General features: G+C 39.4%; 4 protein-coding genes and 1 long non-coding RNA gene across 7 annotated transcripts; 4 read left to right on the forward strand and 1 right to left on the reverse strand.

Annotated features, from left to right (window-relative positions):
- Window positions 1-470: 470 nt before the first annotated feature.
- pik3c2g (phosphatidylinositol-4-phosphate 3-kinase catalytic subunit type 2 gamma) lies at window positions 471-17,166 on the reverse strand. Of its 2 annotated transcripts, none has more exons than XM_086074725.1 (33): window positions 17,062-17,166; window positions 15,987-16,428; window positions 15,833-15,912; window positions 14,681-14,838; window positions 14,184-14,298; window positions 13,993-14,104; window positions 13,593-13,663; window positions 13,383-13,446; window positions 13,181-13,306; window positions 13,043-13,073; window positions 12,138-12,321; window positions 11,932-12,054; window positions 11,154-11,282; window positions 10,933-11,047; window positions 10,714-10,847; window positions 9,680-9,868; window positions 9,492-9,585; window positions 9,286-9,380; window positions 8,385-8,565; window positions 8,202-8,309; window positions 8,030-8,122; window positions 7,721-7,850; window positions 5,459-5,595; window positions 5,200-5,369; window positions 4,976-5,132; window positions 4,128-4,237; window positions 2,755-2,923; window positions 2,534-2,652; window positions 2,363-2,459; window positions 2,192-2,255; window positions 1,865-1,944; window positions 1,652-1,777; window positions 471-1,331 (listed from the first exon to the last, which is right to left on the reverse strand). In XM_086074725.1, the coding sequence occupies exons 2-33, from the start codon at window positions 16,368-16,370 to the stop codon at window positions 1,179-1,181; spliced, it is 4,098 nt and encodes a 1,365-aa protein (XP_085930851.1). In that variant the 5' UTR covers window positions 16,371-16,428; window positions 17,062-17,166; the 3' UTR covers window positions 471-1,178. The 2 variants fall into 2 exon arrangements, with proteins under 2 accessions (XP_085930851.1, XP_085930852.1); XM_086074726.1 differs by having other exon boundaries at window positions 17,066-17,126.
- A 2,298-nt stretch (window positions 17,167-19,464) lies between these two features.
- Window positions 19,465-20,633, forward strand: LOC147175685 (uncharacterized protein C3orf18-like). Of its 2 annotated transcripts, none has more exons than XM_086074039.1 (4): window positions 19,465-19,821; window positions 19,912-19,937; window positions 20,027-20,132; window positions 20,499-20,633. In XM_086074039.1, exons 1-4 carry the CDS (start codon window positions 19,555-19,557, stop codon window positions 20,535-20,537), a joined length of 438 nt encoding a protein of 145 aa, XP_085930165.1. In that variant the 5' UTR covers window positions 19,465-19,554; the 3' UTR covers window positions 20,538-20,633. The 2 variants fall into 2 exon arrangements, with proteins under 2 accessions (XP_085930165.1, XP_085930164.1); XM_086074038.1 differs by having other exon boundaries at window positions 19,554-19,839.
- Window positions 20,634-20,793: 160 nt separating this feature from the next.
- On the forward strand, window positions 20,794-22,638 carry LOC147175686 (protein Bouncer-like). The gene is made up of 2 exons (XM_086074037.1): window positions 20,794-21,527; window positions 22,010-22,638. The coding sequence occupies exons 1-2, from the start codon at window positions 21,505-21,507 to the stop codon at window positions 22,461-22,463; spliced, it is 477 nt and encodes a 158-aa protein (XP_085930163.1). The 5' UTR covers window positions 20,794-21,504; the 3' UTR covers window positions 22,464-22,638.
- A 1,188-nt stretch (window positions 22,639-23,826) lies between these two features.
- On the forward strand, window positions 23,827-25,217 carry LOC147175687 (protein Bouncer-like). Its single transcript, XM_086074758.1, has 2 exons — window positions 23,827-23,861; window positions 24,830-25,217. Exons 1-2 carry the CDS (start codon window positions 23,845-23,847, stop codon window positions 25,215-25,217), a joined length of 405 nt encoding a protein of 134 aa, XP_085930884.1. The 5' UTR covers window positions 23,827-23,844.
- Window positions 25,218-25,874: 657 nt separating this feature from the next.
- Window positions 25,875-27,228, forward strand: LOC147175688 (uncharacterized). Its single transcript, XR_015094634.1, has 2 exons — window positions 25,875-26,082; window positions 26,726-27,228. It is a non-coding gene; the product is annotated as an uncharacterized LOC147175688 (long non-coding RNA).
- The last annotated feature ends 102 nt before the right edge of the window (window positions 27,229-27,330 follow it).

The following is a 27,330-nucleotide window of genomic DNA, read 5'->3' on the forward strand; positions in this document are numbered from 1 at the left end:
CAAAATACCACCTAAAAAAAAACTTAGTGAAGTAGGCTTTAGTTTTCACGTCAATGTAAGAAAAATAACTTTCTATTAAAATGTATAGTGAAAATTGTACATAAAAACTTCTTAATTGTTCAATACAAATGTATAGAGCTTTAAAGGGGAAGTCAACCTTAAGCATTTCTTAACTATAATGATTCTAAACATGATATTCTAATTAATATTACATTTGTGAAATATGAGTTATGCAGCAAATTCCAGACGTTTTTACCCATCTCAGGGGGCGGCCATTTTGCCACTTGCTGTCGACTGAAGATGACATCACAGTTCCTCAGGGTCCAAGTAACGGCCAATCACAGCTCACCTGTTTAGTGAAGATAAGTTGTGATTGGTTGTTGCCTGAAACCTGAGCAACATTGATGTCATCTTCAGTCGACAGCAAGTGGCAAAATGGCCACCCTCCTCGGGTGGATAAAAATGGCTGGATTTTGCTGCTTGCCTCATTTTCCACTAACACAATATTAACCAGAATATCATATTTAGATTAGTATGGCTGCATAGAACATATTGTCAAAAAAATTGGGGGGGTCGACTTCCCTTTAAAGTGATCCTACTGCTGTCAGTGATTCCTTTGCTTACCACTAGGGGCAGCCCACACACCACTTTGTCAATCACTGGTGTAAAAATTTTTTAAATAAAATGTTCCCTAGCACCAAGTTGTTTTTTGACGCACCTTACATGTCTAGCGATACATTATGTTCACCTGCAGTTATTCACCCAATGTAATATAGAACTATTGTTTTGATTCCATCTTGTGGCATCTTCAACTGGTAAAGTGAGGGGAGGAGTTTCATTTAGTCAGGCCGTGGCATTGTCTAAACAAAGGGCATCTTAAAGTTAGTGCTTGTTGCGTGCAATTTTTTCCTACAAATGTATCTCAATATTTTTGCCTCTCCAGCATTGCGAGAAAGAGGAAAGAGATTTACTCGTGAGGAGAAAAAGTGTACTTCATGATTTGATTGGCTTTTTTTCTTTTCTTTTTTTAAAACAACTCAGCGTTTTCAGTCACTGCAGTTACGAAACATCCTTCCGTGAGGTTTTTTTCCGTTGTAACATTATCCAGTCTTATCACGGCAAGAGACATTGTGGTTGCGCCCCCTGTCGGCTGCAGGTCTGCAGTGCAGCAACTCCGGTCAGAGCGCCAAGTTGCCCAGTGTGAACCAAGTCTCCTTGTCGAGCAGCTCCTCGTCGAGTTTGACGTTGGTGGCGGCCACAAACGTTTTCTTGCTCTTCACGCTCACCTCCAGCACCATCCCGTACAGCAGGTGCACGTTAGCGTACTCCAGCTGTCAACCACATAAAACATTTTGGGACATGTCAAGTCCAGCAGCTCTATGTCATTTTGGTAAGGTTTTGTTCTGCCATCTCACAATATTTTAATTTGTATTTATTGTATTTAATGTACAGTTATTTTGTTTTTTTTATTCATCTTGTGCAGTTGTCTGATGATGCATTTATAGTTTTAAAAAAAATCGTGGACTTGACAATGTTGAATGTCAGTGTAGTTTGTCCATTTAGGTTTAAAACCGGTTCACAACACCATGTCCTTTTTGTAAAACACGATCATCATCATATAATGTATAAGAAAAAAATATATATATTGTACCAGTTCATTGAACGTGGGGTTGTCATTATTCCGCACCACTTTAGTCTTTCTCTTGGACTTCCGCTGAGGGTCCGGTCTGAGACACGTGACCACGTAGGCATCAGGGTTGGAGCCGTTGGCCATCTTCTGTGAAAGTAAAAAAAAAAACACTTTTAAATTCATGAGCCGGAACATGTAACATGCAGTGTTATTCCTCCCGTGTGGCAAGCTCACAATGTTCTTGAGGTGTTTTACCAAGACCGAGAGTTTCGACTCCTTGTAAGAAATGCACAGCTGGATTTGAGGACACGCTTCTGTAATGGGGAAATCACAAGTTGACAATTCGGTACACCCAGTTCTTATAATGAGGTACACAAGCACAATCGAGATTATGAAGATAATATAGGCCAAGTTGGATTTCTGGATTTTGTGGCAGAAATATCAAAAACACCTCCCAGTATGACACAGTGTGGAGTCTAGAATTGCTAAAACACAGCTCGTCTCCAGCCTTGTTAATTGCGTTGATGTACCTAATGTTGCGTCTGATAAGTGGATATTTACCTTTTACCACACTTTCTTTAACCGTTTTGGGCCCATCCAAGAACAAGCTGCACACAAATTCATTCTGAAATCAGACAAGAGCAGTTCCGCATATGAGCATTAGCATACAGTAATATCATTTTAAACTCGGGAGGACATCAAGCAAAAAAAGACAGCATCAAGCAAACATACTCCCTTGCAAGGTCCCTCGAAAAGCTGATTGAGGTATTTATTCAGCAGGGACATCTTCCTGTTGGGGGTGAATGACATCATATACCAGGACGGGAACCTTGAAAAGGAAAACATAGCGTGTTAGGACACAGAGCGAGTGTGATGGACGCTTGTCTCGAACAGTGGACTCACTGAGGCAGAGCAGACTCAATGAAGTGTTTCTGCAGCTGCTTGTGGATCAGCTCAAAGTTCTCAAATGTCATTTGGTTATACCAGAAGCTGTCATCAATGGTCACTCTCAGGTCATAAATCTGACAATTCAAAAGGAATCATACAAGAATGGGCCAAAATTCTCAAGATTGACACGGAATGGAGGGACAACAGTCGGAGCGTTCCATTAAACTCGGTCTCACCGCGACTTTGTCCTTCATGGCAAAACCCTGGATGACAGCACCTTGAATGTTGGTGCTCGGAGCAGGAACGCTGTTGCGGATGGCCGCTGCTGACTTCTTCCCTTGGGCCATGCTGTGTGTCAGGAAGTTTAATTTGGCCGCAACAGAACCCATGCTCTCCTTGATCTTCCTAAACAACAGACACAATGGAACGTGCTGATTTAAGATCAATTTGACAATTCCAGAGAATAACATGCGAGGAGGAATCCAGTTCAGCAACAAATAAAAAAAATTGTAAAACAAGAGTCTCTGTAAACTTGGTAAGGGTTCCAGGGTCTGGACATGTAATTGTAACCCTCATAAAATAGAGTCATGAATAATTGGAAAAATACATATTTCCTATGAGCAATGTAGTAGTCAAAGATTGTGTTATTGTATTTTTGTTTGACATTTATTTCAGCCAATTAAAATCTGAATTAAACTATAATTTTCCACAAAAAAAAACAAATTTTTATATTATAAATGTTTCCTACTACACCTGTTTTCTCAATATATTTTCCAATTTTGTTGTTTATTTGTTAATTTTTTGGGGGGGTGGGTGTGTGTAGGAGTCAAACCTCTGGTATTCATAGAAATTTCGCGGCTACATTATTATCATTATTAAAGTGTAATATCACCATTAACCACTAGATGACAGACACGCCTTAGTTGTTCTTACACCGGGTCTTATACTCCCCCATATGAGCAGGCCTAATCATTTTTTTTTACAGGTTTTGGAATGACTTGCAGGACAAACATAACCTCAAAAATATCACTATGTTGAGTAAATGTTTGTGAAAAAATGCACAAATTGAGATCTTGCATATAATGTTGGTTTGCTGTTGAGCATGGTCATTTTAAAGCGAGAGCCCTTAAAATACAGTATGTGGCTATTTTGCCGTTTGCTATAAACCCTTTGTTGCTGAATAGTATTTTTTATGAGAAATGCATTATGAGAAATTAAATACATAAATTAAGACCACAAATGTAGCATGTATTTTGTCCATATTTAAAAAAAAACATTTTTGTCACATATCTGGTTAGTAAGTGTGTGGTCGTATGTGCCCTCCAGTTGCACTGATGAAAAATTGTGGCCGACAAAAATCAGCTAGGATAAGCTCCAGCACACCCACGACAATGAATGGGATAAGTAGTATAAAATGGATGGATGCTTACATTAAATTATATTTATTCTAATTAAATTAAATCAAGTTTAACTGGGCTGCAAGCGCCACTCATCCTTCACGGTACTCATTCACAAAGACGACGGCAAGTGTTGCCAGGGAAGGAAAAGAACACACACGATTATCCACATTTATTTGCTGTTGGCAGTTTGTGTGCATGTGTTCAGTTACTTTGTAAAGTAGGACGTGGCTTCCAGGTCAGTGTCGTGAAGTCTGAGGGTTCTCTGGACGTACAGCAGGTCATGAATGTCCTTCAGTTCAGGCATTCCCGCATTGGTCATCTAGGGGCAATACAAACACACACAAACACCATTAACTCATTCACTGCCATTGACGGCTATAGACGTCAAAAATTCATTTGAACTATTTCTATTCATTTCACATTTTTTTCCACTTTTGTTAACAAGAGTATGAAAACCTAGATTTTTTTTAATTGTACATTTTAGAACAGATATCAAATTTGTGATTAATCGTGAGTTAACTATTGAAGTCATGCGATTAATTACAATTAAAAAATTTAATCGTCTAATTTTTAATAATCTTTTCTTCTTTTTTATTTAATTAGGGGCATCAGGCGATTCATTTTTTTAAATTGTAATTAATCACACGACTTCACTAGTTAACTCAAGATTAATCACGACTTTGATATCTGTTCTAAACGTACAATACATTTTTTCTAGCTTTTCATACTCTTGGTGACAAATGTGGAAAAAAATGTGAAACTAATAGAAATAGTTCAAATGAATTTTTGACGTCTATAGCCGTCAATGGCAGTGAATGAGTTAATAAATGTATTCTAATGTATTTTATTACCTCTGCCAAAACATATAATGATTACTGAATGTAAATACGTAAACAGTTGGCATCATGATTAATTCATGGCAGCTTCTTCGGGTGTGTATAACTTGGCCACCGAGGGGCCGTACGGGCATTAGCCTATAGTCGTGCAGGCAAAAACTAAGAAGAGTTTCACAACTACTGTAGTAGCATGAGGGAAAAAAAGAAGTGTTTGTTCTTACTAGCTCCAGCACGCTGAGTATGAGGCCAGATCTGTGCCTGATGATGTTGTACGCTTCACAGCAGAGTTCCACAAAGCGATGCAAGCGCTGAGGCTTCTGCCCACCGCCCGTGATGAAATGCTGCATCTCCGATGTGAAGATGAACGGCGATCGGTCCCTGCATTGTTAAAAATGAAAAGATGTGAAAGGTTCTTCCAATGAGACTGTTCAAATAGTCGGCATGCCTTTTAAAATTTGCTATCTTCTGCGCATTGCCCATGATCTTGCCGAAGTCGATGTGAAACATGTGGCCGCTGTGCTTCAGCATGATGTTATCGTTGTGACGGTCGCAGATGCCCAGGATGAAGGTGGCCACGCACCAACCTGCACATGAGTGAATGAAGTTCATCACAGCCTGAAAATAAGCGGTAAACAAACAAGAGCGGAGGTTAACAATCAGCCCCGGTGGTTGACTTCTATCAGTGATTGGGGACTGTTGCCCACCTTTTCGTAGTCCTCCTTGGTTTTGTTCCACATGTGGAACCACTTCTCCAGGGTGTCCTGTCGAAGAGTCCCACCCAGACCCCACTCCTGCTGGATCTTCCCCAGCGTCACCGCCTCAGGAACCACTTCGATAAGGCCTGTTAGCCGGCAAATATAAACAATAATCAAACACAAGATATAACGCTACCTTATTTCCTCATGTTTTTCAGATTATATGTATGACTACTACCAAATGATTAGTCCTAGTTTTACATCTGTGTTCTGTCCCACAAGGAATAAATACAATCTAAAAAACGTTTTCTGTCCGATATTACTCTCTTCGTTAAATACAATGTAAAAAATTAACCAATTTGTGTGTCATTATTTTTTGCTGGAATGCAATGTACTGAGCTGCTCCTTCTACTTAGCCAGCAGCAGCCAGTATAATACAGTCAGACACAAGCTAAAAAGTATTGTACATTTACAGAGATGGAAAACCTAAAAGAGTAGAAAGGAGAAACGGGTTGCTTGCTTGGTAGACAGTCAATATTGCGTGGCGAGTAAAAAGATAGGCTACGTGTTGCTTTTGCCTCTTCGTCTCATCATTTACCGCATCTCCACAATTTGAATCCACGTGATTCTCATCTCATTGCTCGGCTTTTCCACCAATGTCCACCACAAAGCTCTTCGGCCCCGCCTCTACTAGCCTCGTAGGGGGGCTGCAGCGGGGTTCCAATGGCTGTCATGGCTCAGTAAGATACTGTAATGTTACTCTCGATGTTAACTGTTAGCACGTCAAAGGCGTTTTTTCCATTAGAGTTTAGCATTAAGCTAGCAGACCATTTTGAAGGCAATGTTGTTTGGTTATTTTTAATATAGAATATAATTATTTTCTTTTTATGTTTATTTTGACAGCAAACAGGCATTAGACGGCTTGAAGACTCTTTTTTGATTCATTTTTTATTATTTTCCAAACTGTTGCTTATCGCTACAGTTGGAATTAGCATTTTTTTGTGTCATACACCGTCTGTAAGAGCTGCCAGTAGAATATTAGTAAAATGTTTTGGGGGAAAATCATCCCTCTCTCTTAAGCCTCAGATTACAATTTTAATCATTATTTCATAAATTTTCACAGTGTGAATAAAACCAATCAATCAGAGACCGTGGAGACAGAAAACGCCATGCGACCGAGGGACACGTCAATCATTTGCCTCATGAGGACACACAGAGGCTCCAGCAAAAGAAACTATTATAGTTTCTCGGCCGGTAATTTAACTCCAGTTAACAGCAAAATGGAAGGAATTGGAAAGCTCTCTTCATGTTAAGGGACATAAAAGTGTTGTTTGAGGCTGCAAATGGATGACTGCATACGGCTGCAACCACTGCCGCTGAAGTGACTGTTCCCATCAGATCAAGTTAACTCATTCACTGCCATTGACGGCTATAGACGTAAAAAAATCATTAGAAATATTTCTATTAGTTTAATATTTGTTCTACTTTTGTAAACAAGAGTATGAAAACCTATGTTTTTTTAAATTTTACATTTAGAACAGATATAAAATGTGTGATTAATTGTGAGTTAACTAGTGAAGTCATGCGATTAATTACGATCGCCTGACGCCCTGAATTTTTTATAGTCTTTAAGTCGCGTCAGGCATAAACATTTTTTTAATTGTAATTAATCGCATGACTTCAATAGTTAACTCATGATTAATCACACATTTTATATCTGTATTTCTAAAAAAAAAAAAAAAGATCGAGGTTTTCATACTCTTGTTAACAAAAGTGGAAAAAAAATAAACTAGAACTATTTCTATTAATTTCACATTTTTCCAGTTTTTTAACAAGGGTATGAAAACATATATTTTTTTAAATTGTACATTTAGAACAGTTAACTCACGATTAATCACGAATTTGATATCTGTTCTAAATGTAAAATAATTTTTTTCTAGGTTTTCATACTCTTGTTAACAAAAGTGGAAAAAAAATGTGAAACTAATAGAAATAGTTCAAATGAATTTTTGACGTCGATAGCCGTCAATGGCAGTGAATTAATTGATTGCCTCTCTTATGTTATAATTGACCGTGCATTCCAAAAAAAGACACCATCAAACCGGTAACATTTCATTTTTAGCAAAACTTCGATGCCCGTTTGTGAGCTGCGGCCATTTTTTTTTGGTTTGCCACGGATGTGAAGGGGGGAGGGAGGAGTGAAACGAGGCTACATTCAAATCTTCAAGACAACATACTTTTAGTGAGTCGAAGAAATGAAAGAAAAGTCACCCTGAGTCGTGCTAGTAGAGAGGCATCTGTAGGTGACCATTCGCAAATCCAGCCCTTCTTGAAGCCACACCCTGTTCATCATACGCACCATCTGCAGTACCAGCATGTCCTGGCGCAGACTGTCACCTGTCTGAAGAGAGCTCCACCAATTGAGTGATTGGAAAAACACTTTGTAAAAAGCTCCATTTCCACCCCAAGTGGTGTGTTTGCACAAGCAGATGCGTAACCGCCCGTCAGCTCACAGTTCTCCTTGACGGGTCACAACTAAAGAGCCAACCAGGATCAATAAAGTGCTGCTTTATGACCAACCTTGCAGATCACAGTGATGTTCTTTGCCAGCGGGTCAGTGCAAATGAAGGACACCCCCAGAGGAGACGTATTGGAGTTGTAAAACTTACAGGCCTGGAAATAAAAGCTGACATTGTAAACACTCGTTCAAAGAGGTATGGTTTGGATTGTGATGACGCTGTGCAGCATTTACATCCAGGTCCACTCCCTTGACTTGGATGGCAACATCGAGAGGTAAACAGCAGCTTTCCGCATCACTGAAAAACTTCTCAATCTTCTCCTTTTCTTTTTTCAGGACAGTCTGCAAGACAATCAACAAGCTTGCAAAAACGTGGACTCGCTTCTGAGTCCCAGCATGCAAATGAGTTCAAAAGACCTTCCGTCGCGTCTTCTCCGACATCCGGACCTTCTCCGCCACCTGCATGAGCGTTAACAGCAAGCGACTCTCTCGATCCAGTTCCTCCTTCAGAGCTCGGCCGCAGCAGAAGCGCAGGGCCGCGTGCACTTTACTGAACCAGCTCCGGTAGTACGGCTCTGAGCAAACATCCTCCAGCAGCCTGGCCACACGGGCAGCGATGGCCAATAACACAAAGTTATCTTTCAAATTCATTTGTAGCATCACAGTTACAGTAGGTACAATTATGTGTATATATATATATATATAATATATATATATATGTATATTATACTAAATATATTATTAATTACATTACAAATATCTAAAACTACTACAAATGATTGTTCTTATTTTAATTCAAACTTAATAAATGTGCTTCGAACACGCTGGTTTAAATGGGAATGAGGGGAGCCGCTTCGATTGGCCAGGAGTTGGCTGCGTTCCATCACGCAAATCTCCCTATGCTATCTGCGCTAGTGAAGCTAAATACCAAAAGAAAGGAAACGTCTTTGCGCTTGACTTGTACTGGGCACCAAAAGTAGGGCCCAAAGTGTTTATTAGTAAGTTAACAACTCTAATTGAAGTATAGATAAATAAACTGTCTTTCACATTAATTCATGGTTCATTTACCTTTATTTTAGCTTAAGCAAAGCCACAACATTTATTTATAATGAATACAATATTGTAATACAGATCAATGTATGTGTTGTGTTTGGCAAAAAATAATTGCATTTTAAATTCCAATCACAAATTAAGGGGAAAAATTGCCACTGCTCAGCTTTTGTTTAATACTGCATTTTCCTACCATGTGGCTATGATGATTGTTTTTGTATTGGCAGTATAATAACACGGCAATCCATGGTTGAGTTTGGTTACTCACCAGAAGAGTTGATGGGCAATCCGAACGTTCTTTATTGATCTTTTCAACAACAACATAACCAGTGCTCCATCCAGCTCCCACTCACTCTTCAGAGCCTGCACAACAAGAAGATGATGATGATGATGATGATGATGATGATGATGATGGTGATGAACTAAATAGCAGTGAAGTTGGGAAGGAGGAGATGTGTCTGTTATGGTGCTCACCTGTACCAACTGTGGCAAAAACAGCTCCAGATCATCATCAGGTATTTGTGCAAAATATTGCACAGATGCCTCGCGCACTGTTTGGTCTGGAAAACTGGACAAGAAAACCATGATTAAATTTTTTTTTTTAATTCAATTGAGCAAATTGGCAATGTGGAATCATGGCAGGCATCTCGGCTGCTGCCTACTTATCGGTGAGCAGGAAGAGAGCCTCCTCGGGAAGATGGATGGCCCAGCGGTCCACAACTGTGTAAATCTCTGTGAGGTCCTCTGCCTGCCACCTGGGGGCGCCACCCAACACCAGGTGGAGGAAGGTGCTTGCTTTGTCACAGCTATGACGTTTACTCCAAAGGAAGCTCTTCTCGTTTTCGGACAGACTGGAAACAAAAGCAAATGAGTTGTCTAATAAGTTTCCTTTGTGACACTGGCGTTCCACACACATTAGGCAAGGCAAGGCAAGTTGATTTGTATAGCAGGTTAGGTTACAAAAGTAGGTTACAAAATGTACGAAAATAACATACATTGACAATGTTAAAACATTAGACAGCAAACTTTAAAAGCATTTATCATAAGGAAGTTTGAAAAAAAAATAAATAATAATTAACTAATTTACTGCCTGCCATTGACGGCTATAAAAATTATTTTTAACAATTTCTATTAATTTTTTTTTATTTTTACTAATGTTAACAAGAGTATGAAGACCTAGAAAAAGAAATATTGTACATTTCGAACAGATATAACATTTGTGATTAATCGTTTAATAACTAGTGAAGTCATGCGATTAATTACGCCCCTAATTTTTAATCATCTTATCTTTAATGTTTTTTTTATTTTTATAAAAGATTATTAATAATTAATTAATTAATCACTTCACTAGTTAATCCCGATTAATCAAAAGTAGAAAAAACCCGTTAAACTAATATAAATAGTTCAAATGAATTTATGGCAGTAAATGAGTTAAAAGGAAAAAAACATGATTGAAAAATGTTTAAAATACCTTAATCAAAGGTATGTGAACCTGGATTTAAAAGCATTTACACTTGGGGCTGACTTCACTTCTGTTGACTGCTTATTCCATTTTCCGTGCAGCATAACAACTAAATGGAGCTTCATTCGTTAGCAACGAAAATGTAAAATCATTCATCATGGCTTCTTTAGCACATTCATAAGTAATCAATATATCTGCAGTATAATAAAAATATGTGTCCATTCTCAGACTCACAAGCAAAGGCAGAGCTTCCTGGACACTCGTAACATTTTCTTTTCCAGCTCTTCGCAAGGCGGAGAGAATATGAAGGACCCGGGGAGAGCAACAGGCCTCCGATACGTCCACTGCACCTCATCTGGAAACTCAAGCTGCGTGCAAGAGCGGGTGAAGAGAGCTGCTGTTGATTTTGTGTGTTTTTACCAAGAGAGAGCAACGCTTTCTGGTACTTCTCACCTGCAGGATGACCCCCACTGTTTGTCTGTGGCTGTCAAACAGGGCCGGCGAAGGGGGTGAAGACAGCATAGCCAACATGGACAAACTGAGCAGGATGGTCCCTCTTACCAGGGTTCTAAACACACAGTTTAGTCAACATTTGCTATGCTTTGTAATGGAAAATAGTGCAAGCTATTCTAAAATGTGTGATACAGTCTGTGTTTGATGTTTATAAGATGTACCTGTTGCTGTAAAGAGGTAGAACAGCCCATGCCAGTAGCTCGGGGCTCTTTCCTCGCTTTGAGCCCATCAGCTGGAAGGTCAGCATGCTCTCGTACGGCAACTGCTTTACTGGGACAGGAAATGCCATCCTGACATTCCAAAACACAAAACTGACTATTTGTGTTTGCATTTGCAGCACGTTTGAAGCCATTTATGGTTAGGGGCTACCTTTAAACTGTATAAACCCTAACATGGATTTATTTTTCTTTTTTAATTTTGCAGACATTTATGCCCCATACATTTACTTATATACATTTAGGCTGACATTTTCAATCTCTTTAACACAAACACATGTAAATAAAATGAGTTTTACATTTCTGTCATATTTGTAAACAATATTATATATGTACATATTATATACAGTGTGAAAGATAGGCACTGTGCAATAACGCTGCTCTTCAGTCAACTCTTTGATACGTGTCATTTACACTTACTAATACAGATTTGAACTGAATCAAACTAGGGAGTAATAAGCTGTGTGTTTCCATAGATCATTAATTTAAATTCAGTCAATATAAAATGTGAGGAAAGCTGTCCACCTCATGAAATTTGAACACATACGCCCCATACGTTGAGCATTACTCAGAAGTCAGGCAAAAATTGAAAAGCTTTATGACAATAAGAGATAAAACATGAATTAGAAAATTGTCTGTGCAGTAAAGATTTGATATATGTAAAGGAAAAATTGTAAGGCTCCACTATAGTGTACCATGTAACAAAAGTGGAACGTGAACTCACATGCGGTTACAACGTATTTTTTTCTCAAAGGCTAAACCAGTGCTGATGTTTTCGGAAGCCACAGCTGAGCAAATCTGCGTTTCTCCATATGTCAGCTCACAGGAAATAGAAAAGCAATCAAATCTTAAAAAAACACAAAAAAGAGAGAACACGTAAGGATCATATTTTTAGCGTGATGTGTGCATATTGTACAGCTGATGTCATACGCGGTCAGCCAGCTGGGCTGCAGTTTATAGAGCGCGGCCACGTTGAATTGTAAGAGTTCACTGTTGTGCTCCGCGTCGCGAGTCTGAGGTTTACTGGCGATGTCCACAGTTCTGAAGTTGGACAGGAAGTTGTCAAAGAAGCTCTGCATGACCTTCAGCAGGGAATTGTGCAGCACCTGCATGGCTACAAGACACACAATGATCGCCAGTGGCAATCATCTTCGTATATATTAGATGCCACGGACTTCCGACTTCCAGGTTTCACACATCAGCGTCGTTTCCGGCCACTGGTGGCCGCGTTCCAACACTCGAGACAGACACACTACCGCACTCGCACCCATCGACGGAAACGCGCAACCGAGGGGCACATGGGCGGAAGCGCAAGAATTGGGACGCGGCCCACACGTCGCAAACAGGAAACGGAAACAAAGCTGATTTGTGAAAACCAGGAAGTCGGAAGTCCCGCCTCCTCCGTGGCATATACACCATTGCACATTAACTAATTTACTCCCAGCCCTTTTTCACAAAAGTATTGTATTTGACTGATTTTGCGAGCCCACAGAATATTGTGTTCTATTGCTATAAAAACATGGAACCTACCGAAAGAAAGATTAGAGTCTCTTCTTTCATCAGGAATATTTCTATCTGTTTCCGTTTTGCAGCAATTAGCATTAGAATATAGCTAAATTTCATCATTATTCACAAATCTATTTAGAAATGAGAGTAATGAGATTTTTTTCAACATGGCCGCTGGTTGATCTCTGGCCGTTTGTGTAGTGAGAGGCTGCTTTTGATTTTTTTATTTGATTTTTTTTAACGTATAAATACGTCTTTGGGACACTTAAAACATTTAAAATAGAATGTTTTGGGCGCACATGAGTTAAAGATGCAAAACATCTACTCACCACTCTCACATTCTGACATTTCCTTATGACTCTGTAACAAGAGATGGGAGCACACTTAATGCATGCATGCAAAACTGAAAAAAAAGAAGAAGAAAAAAGAAAAAGGGAGCCTGACATGGATGTGCCGTGCTGACCTACCAGAGGTATGGGGTTAACTCTGTTGATCCGGCCAATGGCGTCCTCTAGCTCCACGTTTGAGAGGCCGCACAGGAGATCGGTAATGGTTCGAACGTGGGCCACCAAGACGTTGACGTTCATCCCTGACTACGTACATCAAGACACTTTGAAATGCTACATCCACTAATATTTTACAGATAAATAGTGACCCGTCTTGACTGACTTTGCTTCTCATCAGCATGGCCTCCTCCCTGCTGTAGCTCATGAGCACGTTCTGCAGACTTAACCTGAGGGGGACAACAAAACATTGGAACCTTTACTCAATATTTCCTGTAAACACACACAGCTCGTAAACCTAGTGACATGTCATCACGACAGTAGTATGAAACGGCAAACAAAGCCCATTGAAGGGCGTGACTGCTCGCTATCTTACTTGCAAGCGTTGAAGACGCAGACGGGCCGGACCAGCTCATAGAGCTGACCCGAAGGTTTGTCGTCCCCTTCCTGAAGGAGAAAAAAAATGATAATTATATTATTAATTTGGTAAACGTTCACACTTATAGGAATCCACGGGCACAAATTGCGTTCTATTACATCGCAATGTTGATTTGAACACCTCCACAAATCGCTTAAATATTAGATCTGAGTTACTCTTTCTCCGCCTGTCCCCCAAATGTCAGCAGCCAGTATGTGATTTGTATACAGAACAAAGTAAAAAAAAAAAAAAGAGGCAGGAATGCAGCTAGTGTTTTCCCACCCACATGGACCCTGACAATCATGTTGCAGGGCAGTTGGTCAATGAATAACGTTTGACAAAGATGGCAGTGACTCACATCCCTGGCCAGACCGCGTCTCAGGCTGCTGGAGTGGAGCAGTCGAAGGGGAAGGTCCATGTTGAACTTGCAGTGTGTGTGAACGACCTCGTGCACACCCAGCAGCTCGTCACTGTTGAGAGGGTGCAGCGTCATTGTGTAAATATACAGCGGAGGGAATAAGGAGTTTGCGCCTCAATGAAACCGCTTACTTGTGGAGATACTCCTCAGAGTTGCACAATTTGAGAACATAACGGCCTGTGGATTTGCGAGCGATCTCCAACAGCCGGACAATCTCGTCGATTAAACTTTGCACCGTTCTGCTCACTTGACAAATGATGGAAATTCAACACCATATACATTAATCATAAAGAGTTAGTGTTTTGTTGCTTTTGGGTGAAATTGCAGAATGACCACTTTTCTTACATTTAGCATATATATATATATATATATATATATATATATATATATATATATATATATATATATATATATATATATACACAATAAACAATAAACAACTGTATATATAATAATAATGATAATAATTATTCTTTTTTTATATATATATATATATATATATTATATATATATTATACATGTATAAAAAATATATATATAAATAAATATATATATATAAATATCTGTATCTTTCCTATGAATACTGTATTTTTTTTTTATTAGAGCTTGATTGATTGATGGATGATACCTGTAGTTGGGATTGGAAGCTGTTGGCTCTTATTTTCGGTCGTCACTGTGACTGTCAGCTCGACCTGCTGCAGTAGCGCAGGATGGATGCGTGACACTCGAGCACACACCACGTCCAAGTTGTCAGCGACTTGTGTGTGCTTGTGGCGCGACAGCAAACTGTTGGCGGAAGCGCAACGACAGATCAAAGCTCAGAAGAACAGCGAAAGCAATTTACTAAGTTTTAATTAGAGTAATTACAGCAGATTATCAGGTACTAATTACACTATACGGACAAACAAACCCGATCTTTTACACCTAAAGGGAGTGTCTGTTTTAATCAATTATTTTGGACTCACTATTTTTGATGGTGTTGAACTTAATTCACACCAAACTCATCAGAAACTGACAAGGACCCTCCTGAAAATGTTCCTACAGAAATATACAATTGTCCGATATTGCCTTGGTCAGAGTAGTTTGCCATTAGGCAAGGCAGGCAATTGCCTGGGGCCCCTTAACCAGCAGGGGCACCCAGAGGGCCAACAGATTTGACACAAACTGCATATTCTTCACATTAGCAGTGCAGCAATGACAATTGACCATCTAAAATTCCGAGTCAGGTGAGTAAAGAAAGGCTGATTTTTAAAAATTTGTTTTGTAAATGATCATGAATAGTAAGAAAGATTTTATTTAAAAAGAAAAACTTTTTTTTTAAATGACCATGTGTATAGTAAGGCTTTTTTTTAATGACGATGTACAGTAAGGCGTTTTTGTTTAAAAGGACCACGAATAGTAATTATCAAATCAATTATCATAAAATAAATAATTAATAAAAACATTTATTAGTTTATTAAGTTAAAACGGCAATTTACAGTAAAGCTTTTATTTACATGTTTTTTTTTTAAATGACCATGTATATGTGAGGGCATAAGAAAGCTGTAGATTTAATTAGTAGCATTTATTTTTTTAGGTCATAGGAGCAGATTTTTTTTTTAACATTGAAATTTAAAAGGGTTGTCACAACACTTCTCTTGGAGGTGTCAAATTTACAAGACGTGTTAATTTTCACTTTATAGGGACTAAACTAAGCAAAACTAAAACAACGCTAGAGTTGAACCAATACTTTTTTTTTTTAACAGTATTTTATGTTTTGCATAATCGGGTATCATCTTACTTGGATATGGCCTGACAGAATGCAGCCATCACTGTCGTGCTGCCTTCTGGAGCATCTCTCAGGTTGATGAGCCATTTATCCTAACGTGGAGACAATCATTTAGGTCTTCACACTGTCAATTTCACCTCATTGTCAAACTGTGGCGGTTACTTACCAGGTCACCTGTTTGTGTGCTGGAGCGGGTCAATTTATGGACGGGGACAGTCAGGTCACAGGAGAACCTGTTTACGAGGGGCGCGTGCTTCCTGGGGGGTACAGGTGGGGAAATGTGGTCCTGTCCACTTGGAGCCTTTCCAGTCGGGACGGGAGGGGCGATACGTCGGGGTATGAGTGGACGACTTTGGCCGTGAGTCGGTGGTTCAGACTGAGATTTTGAAACAGTCCTGTGTATCGGTATTGTATTTTCAGCAATATCATCGATTTCCTCGTAGATGTGAGACTCAAATTCAGTCTCTGTCAGAGATTCTGAGAGATCAATGTTTGCATTTTGTCGCTGGAGCACTCTAGGTGCCGGTAAGGGCGGTCGAGGGCGATCCATCACATTGTAACACGCGTGACTCTTGACGCTGCAATATGTCAAGTCACAACAGGGCACACTGCAAGAAATGACAGCGCAGTCGTCACACATTCACTACTCACAAAAAGTTTTGGGGTGAAATTATAGGACGGCAAACTGCAGGACTGTTAAAAAACACATTCTAATTGAACCAGGAAATGAATTGGTTGATTCATGGATCAAACGTGCCATTAAATTCCTTGTTAGCAAACAGAAAGTAATGCAAAACAAACTGAAACATTGAACAATTGGACATTTCATATATGTAAGTTTAGGCAAGGTCAAATTAACATTTGTAAATGTGCATTTTAGGTCCATCCAAAGATTTCACTCAATAACTAACTTATTGTATGTGACTTAAGCTTAGTGTTGAGTCTTATCATTAACAGCCTTTCAAATCCTAACAGGAAATGCTGCATATCGCGCCACGTTTCAGGACCTGCCAGCTTCACAAAGTCAAAACATGACAACCTTACTGAAATACACAATAACCACAACATTGGGCATTATTGCCATAAAGGAGGACGTTTACACAAACTCACAAATGTAATTCAGTATAATTCCACCCAAGTATGATGCTAATAAACATGTATATGGGAAAAAGTAATCAAAATGTGCCTGTAATGCAAATAACATAACAAAATAAAAATAAAAATAAAGAGTTGCTACTGACCTACCATCAGAAGTGTTGTTCCCTGTTTCTTGTCAATTCAGGCCATCATATGCTGAGCGAGTTAGACCTGAAAACTTGCTGGTGACGCTATGCATTGACTCCTCCCATTGTTTGCACTTTCCTGACTTCCCTCATGTGGAACACATTGACAACCCCGCCCTCTGCTGGAGGAAACACATTGTCACACTGAGGAAGCTTACTAAAATAATAGTAGTATACGGAGTACAGAGTAGTATATAACATTTTCATTCATTACATTTTTCACTGATTGGCTGGAAAATTGTAACATAGTTTGAGCCAGCCCACCTCTGTCCCAACCCCAGAAAGGTGGAGTCAGGAATGGCATCAGTCCATAAAACCTATGCCAAAACTGTGACCCAGAATAGGGGAAAATCTGCTAAGAAAACAAAACAAAATGTAAAATTTTAAGCCAGCCCTCAACCCGCATGTTCGTGGACCAAAAACTTTTAGTAGCCTATGTTTGCTCAATCTGTGACCTTAAGGAAGTGACTGGGTGAGGCGAGCCATTACACATGACTGCCAAATGACAAAATCTTTAAATGGCCAAATTCACCATAAAATGGTTGATTTTCTGTCTTTTTGCATAAACCCTTGATACTTTTTGTGGTTCCATTTAGTTTGCAAGCTATGGCTACCAAATTGTAGTCGCTGATTCAACTGCAGCAGTTGGGTTCATGGCTACAAAAAAAAAAAAATCATCAGAATGAACACTGTTAAATTTGGTAAGGCGTGAGTTGGTCTAACAACAAAGAAACTAAACCATTTCAAAGGACATCGGTCAATTTAAAAAAACCTCACAAATAACAAACAACTATAGTTTGTAAACCCTAAAAACTGATTGGTTAAATTGACCCCCCCCCCCCCAAAAAAAAAAGGTTACATTTGTCCAATCTAGCTCATAGTGTCCGACAGATCCTTTGGTTAAAACAACCACTCTAGAACGGTTGGTGTTTTCAACCAATATATATTGGTGATTGGGCCAAGATATTGGGTAATGTGTGTTAGAGGCTGACATTTTTTCGTGAATCCTGCGGGTCATGAGATTCCCGAAAAAAAGTACCACTGATTGTCATTTATTCTCCGCATTTGACCCCCTGAAGAAGTGGTGAGCAGCAGCAAGGGCAGTGCTTGGAAATCATTTGGTGATCTAACCCCCCAGTTCCAACCTATAATGCTGAGTCTCAAGCATGGAGGCAAATTAATCCCATTTTTATAGTTTTTGGTACGACCCAGACAGGGATTGAACCCACAACCTCCCAGTCTCAGGTTAGACACTCTACCACTATCCCACTGAGCTGGTCACACCTTGTGACCTATCTAGACACACATTTCCTTTTTTAAACACTATATTCATAAATACATTTAGAATACAATAAATTAATACAATAAATATATTTCCATGTGATCTATCTAGACTTACTTTCTAATGTAACTAATTTCATTGGTTAGTTGGCTAACCAATAAAATTGGTATGCCCGTAGCCACCCGGAATGGTCAATGTCTGACCAATCTATTGGTTAATCAAGACAATATGAGCTTAACATACTAAATTGGTAGTTTTTTTTAACCAATCCATTTTTAGAGTGTAAATACTTCCAAATATAGGATCCAGTAGAAGGGCTAGCTAGCTAGCTAGCTAGCTAGAGTTAGCGTCCCGACATGTCTTTTTCTTGTCATTATTGCAATCAGTGTGGTGTGAACATCCAGAATATTGAGCGCATGTTGGAGTGAAGTGGCTCAGTGGTAGAGTGGTCGTCTCCCAACCCCAGAGGTTGTGGGTACAATCCCATTCCGAAGTAAGCTATCCTTGAGCAAGATAATGAACCCTGAGTTACTTCTGATGCTGTGTCATCAGCAGGTGAATGACTAATCGAATGTAAAGTGCTTTGAGGGCCTTGTAAGGTGGAAAAGCGCTATATAAATTAAATCGAATTTATCATGTTTAACGATGCTTATGATATTAGTGTTTGAAATTAAACAGCTGCTTGGCATTTGATTTTCTCGATCTATCAGTGCTACGTTTATGACAACGTCAATCCAATGATTTATTGTGTGAAATTGGATTTGATTGTGTTGTTGCTCCTGATGTCGGAACGTAATGGGAAAACGAGCTTGATGCACTTATTTTAAATAGTATAACGATTCAAGTTTGAATGAGAAGGGACATTCCGTAAAACAATTTAAGTGGAAAAATCCGTCCTTTGTGTGTTCGTGTGTGTATAGATATATATCCAAAAAAAAAAAAAATCAGTTGGCTACCTGATATCCACTCCTCCCACAGGAATGTTATTAAACAGGTTTAAAGTTAGCACATGGCACTACTTCGCTCCACAGGATGATCTATTAAGTAATCCAACTTTTTTTTTTTAAATAATAAACACACCAATACATACATTATATGTTGCTTACTGCTATAGCCTGTGTGCCTGCTCACCAGTAGCAACTGCGTATACATTTGAGCATATTTCAGAAATGTGTATCAAACTGATAGCCCTTTCCATTCATCTATATCTCAGAGCTTCAAAATGGTTGGTGACACCTGATACACTAAAGTGTCACGGAAGCGACGGGCACGCCACTGAATGTGTCACAAAGGTGCCATGTGAGGCCGCCTGGCAGGAAAGTGAGCGGATCAGAATGTATTACAACCAAAGTGCTCCTCACGTCTCACCAGCAAATGCTGACAGCGGATTTGTTGTCTACTACGCTCTCATCCCGTTCGGCGTCCTCACACTGCTCGTGAGTGCGGCAGCCTTGGTAAAGATTTCTCTACATTTCTTCTTCTCTTTGTCCATCACATGTTTTCAACAGTGCTGTGCTCACACTCAGGTTGTGCTCATCAAGAGGAGAATGAGGTAAGACTTATTTTTTTTAAATCAAGGTTCTAATTTGTTTACTGTTTCGAATATTTAGTATTTCTCATTCTGTGGGTTTGTTTTGTCAGATTAGATGAACTGCGCCACCGGCTGATTCCAGTGTACAGCTACGACCCTGCAGAGGAAGACCTCCACTGGCTGGATGGTCAACTGGAGAGTGATGAAGAGCTGAAGGTGTGTAAACAACTTCGTTAATTGCAACAATTCATGTATTCACAACATTATGGCCACTTGCAACAAATGAAATTTAATATGAAAGCTGCATCGGGAAACAAAAATCCTCTGCATTTAACTAATAACAGTTAGTAAACAAACTATGTTACATTTTACACATAACATAATTTGTAGGCAGCACGGCTCTACACAATTTACGAATCTCCAAATTAGGATCCCTCTCACAGTGTCGATCAAACAATTATATTTGTTAAGACAGAGTTTATTGATACAGCTTTTTTATTGGATTTTGGGCAAGTGTACTTAATAAAATGGCCTGGAAAAGTATGAAGATTGGAGCTCATCGAGAATATTTTCCTCTTACAGGAACCATTGTACAAGGAAGGACAACTCCATTTACTGTAAATTACGGCTATAGAGTGTGGACGAAGCAAATGATCATTCATAATGTCAATAAAAATTATATATTTCCTTAAATTAAACCTAAGGCTGAAGGTCAAATGTGTCAAATGCTGGGTTGCTTCAACATCATACCTCTAAAATGTTGTAATTATACCATAAATGCGCACATACTAGGACAAATGTTGAAAAATACAGAAATTCAAAGTTATCTATCAAGAAAACTAAACTAATGTTGATTAAAAATAGCTTAAAGCATAATCTTTACTACTTAAAGTATTCACAAGACCATTTAAAAGTGTATACATGTAAAACATGTTTTTTAAGTCTCAAAAATGTCATACTTGTTTGAATGCATGTCAGAGTTTTTTTTTTAGATATATACATGTTAATATATATATTTAAAAAAAAAAACTAGAATGAACTTCAATTTAAATCTGACCTTACAAATGGTCTTCTGGATAAAAAGATCCTTAGAGAGCATTGGAAAGCATTGCTCTGGTGTCCCTACTTTACTTTTGTCCATGTAGTGCACTTGCAGCAATGGACAGCAGATGGCGACGTTAGCCCATGATAAGAATGCAATTTGGAACGGTAAAGCGGTCCTGTCGTAATTTGCAATAAATAGCTTTCTTTCGTTTTTTTGCCCTCGAATATGTTAATTAAAAACCATTCATTTAATTAATGTATTTGATATTAGTAGAATCAAAAAAGTTACGGAATTTATTTATAGGCCTTTATTAAATATATATATTTTTTATTCTATATACATCATTAGAATAAATATTTTAGACGTACATATCTTGACTAGAAACAATCTGGCACATCACGTGTCTGTTTGATAGCTGTGAAACACACCTGTTGCTACTTGGCAATCAGTAGGTATATAACCTTTGAAGGCTGCAGCACAGCAGGTCACGCCACCATCATCATCAGAGTATCAGCAGCCGCCTCAAGACCCTGTCACACTAAAATGGCAGCGCAAAGAAAGCAGAGGTAATCCACGCATGAAATACTATTTTATTGATTAGGAAGTAGTGAATGAAATTAATAATTAACATTAGTGACACGTATGGTTAAAACATTATTATCATTAAAGTTGTTTTTTTTTTCCTTTCACACAATGTCTGCGTCCAAATTCACAAGGCTGGGTCCTCCGAAGACTGATTTGTCGGCTGCATGACGTCACTCTCGACGCAACTCTAAAGCACGCACGGACTTTTATATGAATGGATTGCCAATACTGCTTGTCAGTAGCACATTGACCGACAATCCATTCATGTGTAAATCAGTCATAAGTCCGTGCGTGCTGTCAAGTCGGGCCGGGAGTGACGTCACGCAGCCGACAAATTCGGCCTTCGAAGGACCCAGCCTTGTGAATTTTTGGACTCATTGTGTGGAAGGGGAAAAAAACAAACTTTAATGATGATAATGTTTTAACCATACATGTCACTAATATACAATTTCTTCCTTCTTAGGCTTACTCTGACTTCTATCTTGTTGACCGGAGTGTTGCTCCTCTCATCCTTGGCCCGTCTGGAAAGCCTCCTGTGTCACTTCTGCCCCCTGCAGGACAAAGAGTCCCCATGCCCCAACATGACCACGGAGTGCCCGTCAGGCCAGCGCTGCGTCACCTCCAGGGGCTACTACGGCACCTTCCATGCGCTGTCTGCCCAGGGCTGCGTGGACGCCAGTCTGTGCGGCAGCCGCCCAGCAGTCTCCTACAGGGGGGTGGAGTACCGGGTGAGACACAGCTGCTGCTGTAAGGACAAATGCAACATGGCACCCACATCCCAAGACATACTGAAGATGCTGCTGGGCGTGATGGCGGAGAAGAACGGCAACGCCACTCGTGCGCTGAGGGAGAAGCTCTGGGGGTCTTGTGGAGGGGACCCTGTTGGAAGCACCGAACCTTCGCCCTCTGTTTTGTAGGCGTTTTTTTTTTTTGCTGTTTGAGTAAAGGAGAGGCCTGGCAGCCACGGGCGCTCACCTGTGTCTCATCACATCAACATGTGTTTGTTTTAGCATGAATCACAGTCATGATGTTTTTATATTGCTCCAGAGAGAAAGAGGTGGATTTGTCAACCCTCCTCCTGGATTATGACTAATAAAAAGCTCTTTAACCTTCAACTTGTTGTCCATTAAGTCTTTTAACAATTTTAAAACTGTTTTGTCAAGGGTCTCTTTATGGTTTAATGCAGCGGACCATTATCAAACTGTTAATGTTGAATGACTTCATTAGCCTATTGAAACTATTACAGTTAAGTTTTTGGAAAATAATTGTGGAAGTTTATGCCATATAAAATTATGTAGTGGGCCAGATCTGGCCTGTGCTTTTTAACCTAACAGAATAAGTGCCTAAGTTTTATTTATTTTTTCTTGGAATGAATTGTGTGTTTTGTTGTAGCTACTTGGTTATCCAGGTTATTGTAATTGGGTTCAAAATTGATCAATGAAACTAGAATCTCGCTGGATTTATTTTTTATTTTTAGCCTTTAGTGAAAACATTTGAATATGACTTGGGCACCTATGCTACAATTGTGCCAAGCACAAATTGTAGCATTGCCTTCCCTTTTTAATCCTGTAGTTTTGCTGAGTCTGAATATTTGATTAAGATTCAATCAAACTCAATAGACTTGCTTTTTATTTTTTATTTTTGTGTAGCTTATAGTTAAAGGGCTGTCTTATATTACAAAAACTATGCACAGCTGACCCAACATGAGTGTTATATTTAATTGTGAATTCAAGTCAAATCGTGGTGTGCAAATACGTATACAACTAGCATTCATTTGAGCCACAGAGAACTTAAGAGTGGGCTAACTTAACTTCTGTCATTTTGCAAGAGAGGAGTACTAAATTTTACGGCTGTACCTTAAAGTTTAGTTCAAAGTCCAAACATCTGTTAGATCTATCAATATTATCAATATAATAAATCGAGTCAGTCCATTTTAGTTCTCAGTGGCTCAATTTACATGAAGGGAAGCGAACAACAAAATATTTGTAATATCCGTTAAAAGTGGGGGTGGCGATTGCAATTATGATAATCACCCCCACTCTCATTTGACCTTGAGTTTAACACGTAATCGCACGAAATGTTATTAAAAATGTGAATACATACAACCTACAGTATCTGATTTAACATATCTCACTGGTTGCTTTTACATAGAAAATGTAATTAAGCTTAAATTCAAGCAGGTGTGTGAGTGAAAGTGAAGGTGTGGCCTCTGCATAAAATTGCAGTGTGTCAGGCCTGACAGCGACAAAGACGAGCTTTGCCAGGCTTTGCTTTCCCAACTCCAGTTCCACATCGAAGATGACCGCCAGGCACCGGTAAGTTCTGATATGTGAGATGATGCACATTAATTGTATTAAAGCAATACCGATTGGGAAGCATTAACACCCGTGTGTGTGTGAGATGCATGATTAACAACTTAACTGTTTTTACTCATTATTGCTCAAAATTAATAATTACGGAGTGGTGAGCTTACCTTTTCTCATACTGAGGAAAATGTTCACACTGGACAAAGTAATAATAAAAAATGAACTTGTTTTGATGGGGGGGGGGGGTTATTGATTTTTTTTGTTAGCAGGATTACAAACACATTAGCATTAGCATGTCTGCCACTCAGGTTGTATGTTCTTCCTGTGCTTGCAAGGTTTTACACTGCCAAAAAAAAAAGAAGCTAAATGACCAGTACACATTGATACTACAAATCCCAGAATGCACCATATTCAATAGCAAGAGTCGCTGTCATTTGTAGATGATCACTGCAGTGTCACTTGGTCACCTTTTGAGTGTAATTTATTAATAGTACATAAAAAAGTTGAACTGTATGTCAGCTGTGAAGTACAGATGTCATTAAGTTTGTGCATGATTTTGTTCCATGGGGTGCCAGTTTAGCTTTACTCTTAAACTTGATTGAAGAAACTGTTTTGAGACTCCTCATCACTGTACAAGTACAGTTTTTCATAAATACATTTTAAAAACAAACAACTTTTTGTAAGGGGGAAAAAGTACATTCGTCATTGTAGCTGCAAGGAAACTGCTGAGAAATGGGACATTAATTTCTTTTGTGCATTTTGATGACAGACTCTCCACATGTCACTTTTTAGCAACAGCTTGTGATTTGATTTGGCAGTTTTGATATGATGCTGCGTCACCACTTTCTCCCGCTATTAAAACTTCAAATTGAAGCAAAGGTTATGACAACTAGTTGCAGAACCCATACACAGTTGAGTCATGCTACGACAGAAACTTTTTCTAGTAGCTTTGACAAACTTGTCTGGTTTTGCTGCAGGGCAAGCACGCGGCAACTTCTGCACGTTGCGGCGTTCTTCTTCTTCTTCATGCCCTCTGTGCTGTGTGGGAACCTAAGCTGCCACTTCAGGCCCGTCCTGGGCAAGGACGAGATAATTGACCCCCTCGAGACCGTGTGCCTCCCGGATGAGGTGTGCTACAAAGCGGTGGGTCGCTATGGCACATCCATCGTCCTGACCGAAAGCGGCTGCATGCCGAAGAGGGACTGTGGTCTGGAGCGCGATCACAACTTCAAAGGAGTCTTCTACAAGATGAGTTACACTTGCTGTAACGGGCCGTTTTGCAACGCAGGTGCGAGCCTCTTCGCCAACGTATTTGTGATCATCGCCGTAACGCTTGTGACTGTTGCTGGGATGGTCAGAAAGTGATGTCAGATAAAATGGTGCCGTTTTCAGCATGGATTTACGTGGCGGACTATGAAGGCATTGAGCTGTAGATTAAAAAAAAAAAAAGTTTTTATTTTTTAACATCTGATTTTAAAATATTGGTATTCCCAGGAATTAAAGATTTCAATAAATTATTTGTCACAAATGTGTATGACATCCATTTAATTATGTTCTAATTGACCCAAAATGACAAATGTGTAAAGTTCCACCAATCAATAGATTCTGTGCTTGTGACGTGAAAGTACACTCTTGATTAGATGGCTTTGTGTATATTCGGTAGAATCTAATGCCAGAGATTATCATTAGAGCAGTAAAATTGCATACTTAGACTCCACCTTTTCTGTGTCTCACATTTGAAAATTAATATTGTTGTGCCTGCTTGGTACAGACAACTGAGTAATAGTCAACTAGTCTGTTTTGCTATTGCAGCTTTCTTGATACAATACCTTGACTTGGACGGATTATTTTAGCCTCTAGTTTATCTTAAATTCGTATTTCAGTAAACTTGACAGATTTGCTTTTTGAACATTCTTCCCTCTCTCCACTTCGGCCAGGTCTTTCTGACTCAAAATTGGTTTTGGTTGTGCTCTAAGTAAAAACTCAATTTCCCGGCATGCTCAGCGCGGATATCCTGTTTAGTAGTTGCACACTACATAAACGTGTGGGACTGAGCGACAGAAAAAGAACGAATCTCACGCAGTTTTTGTTGTTGTGAGGAAGCGCCACTACCAAATATAAAGTTTAAAGCGTTTGTTCTTTTGTTTTTTTTTCCCCCCATGAGGCAAAGACCACCATGTTCCTGCAGTACTACTTGGAGGAGAACGGAAACAGAGTGTACACGCTGAAGGTAACAAGTTTGCTTATTTTCTCGCTGGTTAACTGCGTCCTCGATGCGTAAAACTACTACAAAATGCTAGTTTTACAAATGTTCTTATTTACTTGCAATACTTGTAAGCAAATGTTTAGCCATAAAGCAGTGGCTATTTTGCCATGTCTGCCAACTCTACTGCTAGCGCAATTTTGCCGTGAACGGCTGTGGCTTGTCGGTCGAGTCATGCACTGTGCGTGGTTCCTACTCACTTCCTCCCTTTTCATAAAGTTTTCAAATTCTTTTGCCGCTTAAAATGGGATGCTATCTGCATTACCAGCTAAAATCTCGGAGTGTATGGCAGTTTATATAATAATCAACTACCGAGCGGGGTTCGAACCCGTGATCCTGCATGTATGACAGATTTTATGCTTGTAGTTCTCCGCCACTCACGGTAAAATAGCGTTTATTGAGTTGCCGGTCACGGCAAAATCTCCACTTCGGCCAAACAATTTATGTACTAGTTGGTGTACGCATGCGTAGTTGCACAAATGACCAACGTCACCTTGTACGGCGGTGCTGCATGACGGGTTCATAATCGACATATACAATTCATCCTTAGTTCGTAGATCAGAACGTCATATTTTAAGTAAAAACATATTTTTCTTCCCTTTTGACAAAGTGGCGGCTAACAGGCAGCCCACCCAGCCCGTTTCTCCCCAGATGACAGATTCTCTCGACACCAGGTAACCCTGAAGAAACGCTTAGGACTTTTTCTCACCCAGCAGCCGAGACCTGTCCTGTGACAGAGGACAGGAGATCACACACAACACAGCATGGACGGAGGACTGGATAGATGATTACTGGGCAATGAGTAGATGTCACTTATTTTCATACCCGAGTTGTTGTGCACGTTTGGTTTTTAAATAAATATTGGTCATTCATAAACAGTTTATTTTCTTTTCTCCCTGAACAATTGAGCTGAATGTGTCTGTGATTATGGACTCCACACTATACGGGCCATATTTAAAAACTGCTACCACAATTGAATAGTGCTGTGCTCTGTCTATTTAGCAACTTGGTATACAGTTAATCACCATGTGGCCTATTGAATAAGAATAATAAAGACTTGTCACTGACTACACATCAACTTTAGTTATTGGTAATAAAGTCTCACTTGAATGACTTGCAGGCCTGATCTGTCCCTCAATTGTTGTATGCATGGAAGCTAACACATTTTTTTTTCACTTGACTCCTATTCAAAACAATCAATACAAATGATAACCA

Source organism: Leptonotus elevatus, chromosome 4, assembly GCF_054856555.1.
Source record: "Leptonotus elevatus isolate MCC_2025b chromosome 4, RoL_Lele_1.0, whole genome shotgun sequence".
NCBI lineage: Eukaryota > Metazoa > Chordata > Actinopteri > Syngnathiformes > Syngnathidae > Leptonotus > Leptonotus elevatus.